This window comes from Solanum pennellii, chromosome 10 (assembly GCF_001406875.1).
Source record: "Solanum pennellii chromosome 10, SPENNV200".
Lineage (NCBI taxonomy): Eukaryota > Viridiplantae > Streptophyta > Magnoliopsida > Solanales > Solanaceae > Solanum > Solanum pennellii.
This window is the reverse complement of record NC_028646.1, coordinates 80,173,673-80,186,103: the sequence shown is the minus strand read 5'-3', so window position 1 is coordinate 80,186,103 and position 12,431 is coordinate 80,173,673. Positions and strand designations below refer to the sequence as shown.

Sequence of the window (12,431 nt, the reverse complement as noted above, 5' to 3'; positions counted from 1 at the left end):
TTGTGACTTATAACATTTAAAAGTAAATATAGGTAGTAAAAAGTGATATATAATACTGATAGGGACTGACTAGAAAATAAAATACAGAAGAATTTGTCCACAAATACCTACCTACTCAACATAAAGTTGTCATCACCTTTATCTACTTTTTTTTTCTCTTTTTGATACTCATGTTGTACGATCTAGCATCTCGATTAATTTTACGGGATATTTATAGGAATAACTTACATGTTTAACAATTATCTCCCTAGGGAATTGTTTGGCTTAGGTTCATAATTTTGCTATAGATGATACATGAGAAATCTTTTATTCGATACTTTTTCGCATATTTATGATTCCTTTTTTCCTCAGAAAGCTACGATCATCGATATGTCAAACTTGTAAAAAGTAGATGGTAGTGACAAGCAATTATGTGATTAGGTTCGTGCGTAGAAGATGGGTCGTACAGTCTTTCAGGCCTGCTCTAGGGGGTTTCATATGAGTAGTGTGCATGTCCGAATATGTTTTGGCAGAGCTACAAGTATGACACATCGAGTTTGCTAGGGTTTTGACAAGTTGGTTCGCTAACGCCTAAGCCACAACCTACTTGGACATTGTCGATTTCCTATATTTACTAACTTACATCAATATAAATATCGAATAATTCTGTATACCCAAGCTTAAACAAATAAAGAAAAATCACCTGATAATTCTATCTCTATTGAAATTCAAACCTGAAGCATCATAAACTTGAGGATATTTTAGTTCTGAATTTTTTTCATTAAACTGGAGAAGATTGTTTCAGCACAAATGTCAGTCAAAACTGGGGACAATATCTTGCACTAGAAAGAGTGTACCTTTATCACTCATCTTTTCACAAATACTGGTTTCTAATACCTCAGATTTGCAGTTCTGCCTACTGGCAAGAACATAGACAGGACGCGTTTTGACGTACCCTACCCGGATGGAAACATGCATGCACGTACACACACACACCGGACACAACAGACATGTTAACGGTACACTTCATGTATGTCAAGGCTACCGACTCATCACGCTTCCATATCTTGCTGTAAAAAGCTCCAGCTTATAACCAATTGACTGCCAAAGAAGTAATATATACCGGGCATGACTACTGAAAAACAGAACAAGTATTTATGCATTAAGAAAGGGCGTCGGGTAACACTTCCTCGGAGATTGAGACACTATTTGAAGCATACCAAAGATCCTGCACATAGAAGACATTATCATATTAGAAGATGAGGAAAGAAATGACAGTTGTATAAAGGGTGAAAGACTACTATATGTAAAAGAAAAGCAAGGACTGACTTAAGCTCTAGGATAGCGAGAGCCTCCTTTCTTCCGGAGGAACTCGGGGATCTCTACTGAACCACCTTCCAGGAAGGATGAAGGTCGTCGGTTAATTCCAAGGTTGGCATCTCCTTGAGCTAGTTGGTTTCCCTGTAACATCATGAAACAAATTATACAAGAGGCACAGGTTTTGCATGAAGAAAGAACATACAAAGAGAAGTGGATGAGAGGAATACCTGGAGGGGCCTCCCATCACTTTCTTCTTGGCGCTTAAAACCGGTGGCAATTAGTGTTATACTGACCTGCATCATGAGAATAATGACGCGAGTAAACATGATCCAAGATGAATATTGGTCAAGGGTTTGGAGAAAGAGAGCTTGAAACTAGTAATAGAAGAACTATGAGTAATGCATACTGACAAGTGATACAATCATCTTGAATGCTGTAACATTACCAGAACCTATTTGTGTTGCCATAGAACTAACATAGACAAGCATTTGGTGTGGGAAAATAAAGGCAATGTCACAACCGATGCATCTTTTCATTGGAGCACTAATTTTGCATCATATACCTATTTCTCTGTTCATATCAGTATTAGTAGCATTTCTTGTCCTATGAAGTCTGTTACTACCCGTTGTTTCCTGTGCTTCGATTATCGCATTATTTGGCTATGTTACTGTTCCTTGTTTTCTGAGTGACATGTAGTGTTTTCCTTATTATTTGGTTATGTCCTCTTTACATGTGTATTTTTCTTTTTCAAACTGCTGTATTATGTTTTATTTGAAGTGAGGGATCTTTGGAACTAGCCTTTCTACCTCCACGATGTGGAGTAAGGTCTGCACTCTATCTTCATCAGACACCACCTATGGAATTACATTAGGTATGTTGTAAGAATTTAAACACTTGATTTACCAATTAGAGAGAAACCCTTCCTTACACTTGATCAATATTTGGCTTCTGACCTGATAAGCTGTTTCTCGAAGTACATACTTTGCTGAGAAATTCTTTCAGAACTAGATTTGTTATGCAAGAGAAAACGATTGATAATGTTTTCTCGTAGTAAAGGAAACCAACCATTAGTATCCCTCACAGTTCGGGTTTTATGGTCAGACATACTTTTATGCTGTTCCAATTAGAAGTTTCTGAGAGTCTATACCAGGCCCATTGTAATCATTAAACATATAGATCTTTGCTAGTTATTTCAACATAGTATCATCTTAACAAAAGCAATGTTATCCTTGTGATAGGAGATATTAAATGTACCTGTCCACTTAATGATGGGTCTATAACAGCTCCAAAAATGAGGTTGGCACTTGGGTCGACAAGGTCATATATAACCTCTGCTGCAGCATTTACCTAGAGAAGTGCCAAATGAACATGCAAATGTAAGAGAAGACATCAAAAATTGGATAATCATGAATTAACATAATCAACAATGTGTCTACGAGCATAAGATATTGTGATGAAGTATTCTTTGAAGAGGTTCAAAAACACTAATGGTACATCTGAAGTAGGAATGCTTTGACTCGATAGTTGTAAGTAAATGACTCATCTGACCATCACTATGCATAACATGAAAAGGATGCAATGATATAAATGTGGCTATATGCTATTTCGGTTGAAAAGCAGTCATCAAAGCTGAAGAGAGATAGCAAAAAGGACAAACAGGTAGACCAAAAGTGTAGACCATTAAATTTTCTAGAGAACCCGCACTCATGCATCATTAATTAAAGATTCTCTTTGTTCTTCTCCATTTCTAGAAAAAATCACTCAGGGAAATTAATGAAAGGGGGTCATTTAATAACTATCTATACATGCTAGGTTCGACATAAAAAGTCAATTTACTGAAAGCAGTAAAAACATTGGGGGTAGGGGTGGGGGTGGAGGGGAGCAGGGAAGGTACCTCAAATAATGTTAAATCGTTACCACCGGTTATATTCCACACAATTCCAGTAGCTCTCTCTATGCCAATGTCCAGCAAAGGAGATTGAACAGCATTCAATGCAGCATCTCTGGCTCTGGTCTTCCCTGCAATATCAACTCAACAATAAGACATGTCCTGTAATACATTCTCAACAGAAATAATTCAATTCACTGATAAACCCAACTACTTGAGAGATGAGAAAAACTGTATGTGGGCAACTGGCTATACATCTTATCCCAATCTAAAATATCAGTCCATGTAGTCTGTTAGAACTCATAACTTAGCTGCTTTTTAATATGGATCTGAAATACTTTTGGGTCTTGGTCAAAACAAGGATGGAACATGCAAAAAAAATTTGCACTTTCAGAAAGAAGTGAAGGCTACAACATTGTGAAATTAATATAAACTTGTCAAATGTACATTGTGGCATGACAGGGTGTGAAAGTTATGAGAGTGCATGTAAGCTTAGGTTTAGGTCCATTATTATTGATAACAAAGAAATCCCAGAAAAGACTCATTTAACATCCGTGGAAAAGATACTATATTTATCTTCACAAAAGATTTGACTAGAAAAATATTGTAGTCTAGTGTTTGTCATGGCAACTGGTAAAGACATTGTCAGTATTGAAAGGGGAAGACAAAAGAAATAATTAGTTCAACAGAACTTTCATTTCATATTTCCAACATTGCAGCCCTCGTAGTTGTCAAGTATGCCATTTTTCTTTAATATGACCTGATTATAGGTTCCGTCATCAGCTAAAGCTATTCAGGGAATTCAATAGCTCGCTAACATCTCAGGAAACGTAACTCAAGGAACCATAAGAAAATATAAGGATAAAAGTAAGCAAAACATGTGATTCGGTGGTTTAGAATTGGGATTGCTATTCATTTGGGGAGTGGCTTCGGTAGTCCAAATATTGATAGGAAATAAGGAGAATGATGCACAAGTGATCTTATGATAATGTTCTTTTTTTTATGACAAGGAGAACCCGCAGCCGCTACCCTTTGAGTGCGCACAGGGTAAAAACCCCGCTCGCAATAGCTCGCAGTCGACCAACAGATGGTTGTGTCATCATTCAAAATGTATACAGCATATTAGGAGCATAAGCTTGCGCTGCAGTCTACTGTTTGGTAAGTTTTTGTACCAGAAATATATTTTTTCTTGGTTAAAATGATGCTATCAGGGAACTCTTAGATGGGTGATTCGATCTATAACTCTAATGATAATGTTTGTATCCACTTCTGTTTGTTTAATCCCTTTTGACTTTAGAGGTACTTATAATATATCAGATATATAGGCCCTGAATGTGTCACATAAGGCAACTTCATCACATTCGTAGTCACCTTACATCTGACAAAATTATGAATTAAAAACGGTACTAACAAAAAGTGATAGGCCACAATTGAAAAATAGCTCCCTCAACTTACCTGTAGCAGTTCCTATTCCCATCAACGAAGAACCAGCATTTGCCATAATAGCACGCACATCAGCAAAATCAACATTTACCAGTCCAGGAATCTGAATTCATGTAGATATACTGAGAATAAATAATACAGACTAATATATTAACCCACTTAACAAGAGCACCGGTTCGAAAGTGAATTCGATTCATCCATAAGCAAAGAATATATGAAAATATCAAAACTGAGATCAAAGTTACATATTATACAGCCGGAACTCAGATGCATAAAAAGAAGATGAATGGACATTTGGGAACAAATATCAGACTCATTGCTCTACAAATCCATACAAAGATCGTATGGTATGAATCAGAAGCTTGTAGCAATAAATAAACATAGAAAATTACATTGTTGATAACAAACTGAATGGAGGGTATCCTTCATTTTTGATGTAAAGAAAAGTATGTAGTTGTGGCAGAAAACTTTGTTGATTTTTCGGAATCCTTGTAAGTTGTAACATTCAAAAGGTATTTGGTATTAGTAAATATATTAGCCAGCCCTATTTTGTTGCTGATGAAATAAACTGATTGGAGGGTATCACATCATAATTTCTTCAGAAAACACCAAAGATGCTCCATAGTCTCTCCAAACATATCAAAACCAAGAGCAGGATAAAATTAGTAGGGCGATTAATACTTCTACAGATAAAGATTTGTGTGCAGCTGATGATCCCTACAGTCAATTTTGGAGAAGTTTACGTAATGAGAGAGCTAGGAAATGCTTTGATGAAACCTCAACTCCAAACCACTCTCAAAGCTAATTGTTTATACAACCTTTTTTGATGGACTATGTTAGCTGCTGTAATAAGAACAGATCAGTCTTTGGACTTTGTTAGTTCCATTGTCTTATGACACTATTAAAGGGGCTAAAAACTCTTTATTTTGTATTTATTTTCTGTAGCTACATCTTATTGATGCCTTTCTGTGAATTAAATACCTTCATCAAAACAACGATTTGTGAGCAGCTGATGATGTGGACTTCTGGAGAATGAGGGATGAGAAATCAGTTTATGGATTAGAAAAGAGGCAAACCTTGTGATAGAGGCAGGGAATGCCCTATCCACTCCCTAATACCAAAACAGGAAAAATGAAAGAAAGAAACATCAACATCACTGGCCAGCAAGGTTTCGTTGCATTCTTCCAGGTCAGACTAGAAACAGTTCTGCCAATTAACATTGACCGGGCACGAGAGTTTGTCATTCTCCCCTCCCTCCCTGTCTCTCCCTCTCTTTTAGGGGCAGGTGGCAAATAATGCTAGATTCATCAGAAGCTTACAAAGCATGTATCCAAATTTGGATGTGAATGTCAATATCTCAAGTTATATTTAACAGCTTATACACACTGCAGACTTATCAGCTACATGGTGTCACCAAATCAAAGCAAATTAAGATGCACTCCACTGGTAGCAGACAGGGATTGTTCAGATATAACTGAGTTAATGATCACCTAGTCTAGGTGAAACTACAGTGATTATTAACATAGAATTGAGTATATCTTGATATTGCAAGCATAAATTGAGTAAATGATGACCTTCCCTAGGTGAAAATGTTACTCCCTCCATTTCAATTTAGAAGTTTAAGAAAGTAAAAAATATGAATTTTGAATCTTGTGGTCTTAAATTAAAGATATATAGAGAATGTTTTTTTTGAGAAGGTTAACTGGTATTATGAACAAAAGGAGTACACCAATAGTGTGCTCCTACATAATTACATCAAAAGTATGAAGGAACAGCCCAAAACAAAATCTATCACCTATATCCCTTATAAACTGTCTAAAAATAGGGTAATGTCCCCTATATCCTTAGGTACAAAGTGGATACACCAAAAGTAAAAGGTTGCTAAACAGTTTGAAATGCCCTTTAATCTTGTGGCCTTAAACATTTCATGTGGTAAGTTGAAGTTGAGGAGTTGCCAAAAAAAGGAAAGAGGGCATTCTTTTGATACAGACTACAAACGAAAGTCAGACGAGCAAATCGAAACAGGTGGAGTAAATAATACTCCTTCCGTCCCATATTAGTTGATCACTTTCCTTTTTACACGCATATTAAAAAAATCATAAAAACGAAGATAATTTTACTAATTCACCCCTTAAAAAATTCTAGGAGATTTTACAAACAAATGTGAACACTTTCAAAAGGAATTAATTGCAAGGTAATATAGGAAAAAATATTAATGTTTTCTTGATTTAGTAAGGGGATCAACTAATATGGGATAATGAGACAACTGTTATTAGTAAGATGATCAACTAAAATGGGACGGAGAGGAGTAACTGTTAAAGAAAAGCAAAATCAAATGCACAAAAATGAAGACAGGAGAGAAGTTAAGCGTGAATTTCCTGTGGGACCACGCCAAAGAAACCTCCCCCCTCCCCCCACCAAAAAGCAGGGAACGAAAGGGCCAGTTGCTAGATGTAAAGTAAGACTGAGAAAATCAACTTAACTTCAAATTATTGTCAAACAATGTAGAGAGCAGAATGGAAACAAAAGAGAGGGAGAACTCAGCATTCCTACCGTAATTATATCAGAAATACCACGAACCCCTTGCCGAAGAATATCATCAGCCAGGTTAAAAGCTTCAGTTACTGGGGTTGATAAGGAAACAGCAGTCAGTAACTTGTCATTAGGAATGACAATTAGTGTATCAACATTTTCTCTCAAAGCTGCAATTCCTTCTTGGGCTTGAACTGCTCTTCTTCGTCCCTCAAAAGAAAAGGGGGTTGTGACAATACCAACAGTTAAGATACCCATTGATTTGGCAATTCCTGCAATTATAGGAGCCCCACCAGTCCCTGTTCCTCCGCCCATTCCAGCCTGCACATAAAATTTTGAAGCCCAGAAAGGGAGGAAAGTTAATTTAATTACTCCCTTCTACAAGACCAAAAATGTAAAGGAACTTTAATTCTGAATAGAGCAATATGCAGATCATTTATATTTAACTTTTACAAAGCTTCTGGATAATATGCATTGAGATGGATGACATCAATCATCTTACATGTATTTAGTTTCATAAGGATAACTCGTGAAGTTAAGAAGTGTCAGGACCAAAAATTGGAGCCAAAACAGAAAATGACATTGTATTCCAGAGTAAGATATTCCTTTTGATCAGTGCTCTAGATTAAATATGTTCCAAGTTGAGAAATTTCACTGATTTCTGGACACCATTTAAACTCAATAAAATAAGGAAACAAATGCAGATCGATATTATGACCCTAAGAGCAAAATTCATCATCTTATACCCCTGATAAATTTCAGTATCTCCCCTTCACTCAAGCCTTCCAACACCATATTTGGCGATTTTCAGTAAATTCCAGACGTCATACAACTTTTAAGAAAATCCCCTCATGCATAGTTTGGTTGAAGTTATCATAAATGGACCAAAAACTAAACATGTGACAAAATCGCCCTATTTAGCACTTAAGCGAAAACCAAATATTTCTCTTTCTAGGTAATGACTGAATTACCCTACCGATCATCAAGGTACCTTGAAGATATCAATCATGTGAAAGTTTTTTCCTCTCTTTGAATGGATGATCTAGTCAAAATTCATTCATTTCTCATCTTATTTAAGTAAGGGAAATCATATTCCTAAGGTTCTTAAAGGCTAAAATGCCATATATCATAGATACTCTAGATATTTCTATTCAATATAGGGAGTGATGTGCGACATCAGATTATGACACTGTCTTTTGCCTACAACCTTTACAGTCAGCATACCCAGCCCAAGCTTGTGGTGTATGCAAGACAAAGACAAAATCCAGATGGGTACAAAATTTACAACAACTACATCTCATAGATGGACACAATGCAAAATTATTTATAATGTTATGAAATTTTTAGGATTCTGTAGTTGTGAAAACAGAGAAGCCTAAAGAGATGAAGTGGAACAATGTAATACAATTATAGCAATTAGTGACAAGAGAATAAACTTTCCTCTTAAAGGTAGACCGCCTGAATTGTTAAAGATTAAGACGTCTAAAATATACATCTTAGTACTAAGATGTGTATTAAGATTTAGATGTCTGAATACATATCTGAATTGTTAAGATGTTGTAATAAGATCCAAATACTAAATAATTAAGATTTTTATTTTTTTAAACATATGAATGTATAAAACTGGTCTTTATTTTAAAATGAATACAACAACAATGCATCCGGTGTAGTTCCACAAGTTATTTTTTTAAAAAAATGCTTAAATATAAAAATTCAATAAAGTACTAATTAATTTAATATTATATTAAGAAATATTATTAAACATTGTTTGGCGATTGGTGGTAGTGTTAATTAGCGGTGGCGGTTATGAGTGCCGATTGGGAATGGTGTTGGTTATGAATAGTAGCTAGTAGGTGAAGGTGGTTGACAGTAGTGGTTGATGGTGGCAGATGATAGTTGTGGTGGATTGATAGTGACGGCTAATGGTGGTGATGCATGATATTAGTGGTTGATGACATATAGTGTAGATCGATGGTGGGCATACTCAGTAGTGATTGTTGGTTGTTATGGTAATGGTGGTCGACGGTGATGATTGTAATGGTGGCTAGTGGTGGTGATAGTTGATTATGATGATTTACATCAGTGGTGATTGTGGTTGCGGATGGTAGTAAATGATAATGGTGGGCGATAGCGGTAGTGGTGAATAAATGGAAATGGTGAACTTGCATCTTTTAAAATTTTTCGATAGACGTCCTAATGACATTGGGACTTTGTTACAAATCATAATCATTCAGACCCATTATATGGTTGGGACATGGAAAAAAAAAAAGAGCACCAAATGGTTAAGATTCAGATCTAAATAACAAACTTAATGATTGATATCTACATGATTAAGATTAAGACCATCATTAAGTACAAACAAATGAGGCCTAAACGGAAATCCCTTCAACCGCCACTTTTTCCCATTTCCAGATGCTTTTAAGGGGGTAGGAGCCATATGTTAAGAAAAAGTATTTGGAGTTTGGTTATAGTGTTGCAATTAGCTTGCCTTTAATGGATGGTTGTTACATATAGTTTCATAATGTATAGTTTTTATTGTATTGTTTTGATGAATATAATGTTTGAGTAAATATTATCGTTTCCCTAATAACATAATACAACACATTAGCAATTCGAAAGACAAACCTACAAGAAAAGCAGGGTACTAGGTAAAGCTATTATAAGATTGCAGTGTAGAGGTTAAAGTAAGATTATTATTGGAAATATACAAAGACTAAATGAGAAGAAAAAGATAAGGTAACGACGCGATCACACAAGATCGGTCGTTACTTAAATGAGACTTTTGATTGTTACATAACAATGAATTTAACGATACGCTACAATATAATTTAAGTAACAATAACAAAAACATGGTATTTACGCTAACAGTACAATAGGTAACTATCATCCAAACAAGCTGCAAGTATATGAAGATCATTTGGTGATTCTGCATGTTATCACCAATTAACTTTTATGAGTTTCATATATTCCTGATAGCTAGAAAGGAAGCACTTTATCGCAGTATCTGTTATTGAAGAATGAAAAAACAAAGAATCTAGTACAACACCATATGAAACCGAGAAACTGAGAAGACAAAAAAAGATATGACAAAGCATCAAAGTAAAGTTAGCATAAAGCTAAACAACTTGAACTTATAGTCCTAAACAAAAGCTGAACTTACAGTCACAAAAACCATATCTGCACCGCGAACTGCTTCTTCGATAGCCTCCTTGCTTTCTTTGGCAGCATTCATCCCTATATCTGGATTACCACCTGCACCTAGTCCTCTCGTGAGCTCTTGGCCTATTGGCAATCGATTCTCAGGAAACACAGGCGACATCCTGATTGCCTGAATATCAGTATTCACAATCCAAAACTCCACGCCATTCATAGAGCTCTCAATCATCCGATTAACTGCATTTGATCCACCACCTCCTACACCAACCACCTTAATCTTAGCCTCATTGAAATTCTTCAAACTAGATGAGTCCATTAAGCTCTCGGCAACACCTCCACTCGAGCTTTCCTGTCTAGAGGTAGTGAAAGTATGGTTTCCTTCACCTTGAAGCATCGAAATTTCAGGATGCAGATTTAGAAACGAGTCCTTACTTTGATAATTATTGAACCTATGTGAATTAGCTGAACACTTGAACTGTGGACAACTTGAAATACCCTTTTGGTTAACACCCAAGTAACCAACTTTCTCATCCTGCATTTTCAAAGGACAAACTCTTCTTGCAAGAACAGTTAACACCCCATTCCGCAATCGAGTATCCAGAGGCACAAACACAGCTGATGTACAACTAGCCATACCCAAATTCAAAAAACCCACTATCCAAAATCAACTTAATCTACTAATTCCCCAAAAATATCACAACCCCACCTCACTATAACTGAATTTCAACCCCAAAACTTTCTTTCAGCACCTGTCAATTGAAAAAAAATCAAGAAACAGACAATCAGGGGAAATTTGTAAAAGGGCTCCAATACCCTACACCCCCCACCCCCAATGTACAACAACCCATTAAAACTTGCAACAAGAAGATGAACATAAACCAGAAATGCAACAGATAAAGCTCAAAACTTCATACATTTCTACCATTCCCCCTAAACAAAGCAAGATAGAACTGAAAACCTTAAAATTGCAGAAATTGTAGCAAGATTGTAACTTTAGCAAGAAGTAGAGAGATTCTTGGAAACAAATACTTACAGAATAATTCGCAGCATTTACAGTGAGAGAGGCGAAGTTTTCAGTGAGATAAAAAAAGAAGGGATCTTTTGCTATTTTGTTATTATAGTGTATAAGCTATAGTAAGAAAAACTGGATTTTAGCAATTTCAGTGTCCATTTGATAAAAAATATCAACTTTTTGTAAAATACTTCACAAGAATTGCTTGAGAATCACCCTAACTTAAGTTACTTTTTAAAAAAAAAAAAAAATTATTAAGAAAAATATGATAATTAAAGAGAGTAAAAAATTGTTTATATTAGATATTTATTTAAGTCAAGCATAGTCACACATATATTAGGTATTTTTTTTTATCACTTATTTGAGTCAAGCAATTGTTAGTTAGTGATATTCTTTTAGTTGCTTTATTAATTCTTATAATTGTTTTTATTGGACTATATTGTATATGGAAATTGCTTTTCTTTTTTGTATAAATATTTAAAAGTAAATGGGATCTCGATGAAAGAACTGTCTGAAGTAAAGGTGATTAGGCGGATTCCATTAAGGTGATTAGCAATTCTCCATGAAGTAGGTGTATGCAAAACTTACAGGTACTTATCAGAAAATACAGCAGCAGAGATTGGTATGCAATAATTTTGGAGCTCCCAAATGGATTTTCATATTCTGTATGTCAATTTTCAAAAGACTATACACTAGAGACTGACTGTTGAAGTGTAAGTTGATTGATCAAAATGTCTACCCTTTGTGTGAATCAATGGTGGAGCCACATACAATTGAGAGGTGTCGATCGACACCCTTTCGTCGAAAAATTATACTGCATAGCTAGGTAAAAATATATATTTTTTATGTATATATATTATATATTGGCACTCCTCGACTTCTATACATTTTAACTTTTTTATATTTTGACACTCCTTAGTTGTTATTCTGGCTCCTCTATTGATGTAAAGCACAAGAGGAATGAACTAGTCGTTGTTTGCCCTGCGCTGGCGAGGATATAATAGGAACACAATGAAATGGACAAAGGAAGTGCGTTGGATCAAGACCAGTGGCGAAGCCAAAATTTTTTATTAAGAAATGTCAAAATATAAAGTGGCAAAG

At 35.5% G+C, this 12,431-nt stretch overlaps 1 protein-coding gene across 1 annotated transcript; it reads right to left on the bottom strand.

Moving 5' to 3' along the window:
* Positions 1–726: 726 nt before the first annotated feature.
* On the bottom strand, positions 727–11,529 carry LOC107002334 (cell division protein FtsZ homolog 2-1, chloroplastic). Its single transcript, XM_015200315.2, has 9 exons — positions 11,352–11,529; positions 10,323–11,067; positions 7,184–7,483; positions 4,643–4,733; positions 3,194–3,318; positions 2,554–2,646; positions 1,527–1,592; positions 1,309–1,440; positions 727–1,207 (listed from the first exon to the last, which is right to left on the bottom strand). The coding sequence occupies exons 2-8, from the start codon at positions 10,950–10,952 to the stop codon at positions 1,309–1,311; spliced, it is 1,437 nt and encodes a 478-aa protein (XP_015055801.1). The 5' UTR covers positions 10,953–11,067; positions 11,352–11,529; the 3' UTR covers positions 727–1,207.
* Positions 11,530–12,431: the final 902 nt, after the last annotated feature.

Excerpts from the sequence above, each read along its gene's own strand:
- LOC107002334 (XM_015200315.2), bottom strand. The coding sequence starts at position 10,952 with ATGGCTAGTTGTACATCAGCTGTGTTTGTGCCTCTGGATACTCGATTG. Across the intron at positions 4,734-7,183 it reads GTATTTCTGATATAATTACG|ATTCCTGGACTGGTAAATGT; the intron begins GTAGGAATGCTG and ends ACATGAATTCAG. Across the intron at positions 1,593-2,553 it reads ACCCATCATTAAGTGGACAG|GTCAGTATAACACTAATTGC; the intron begins GTACATTTAATA and ends CTCATGATGCAG.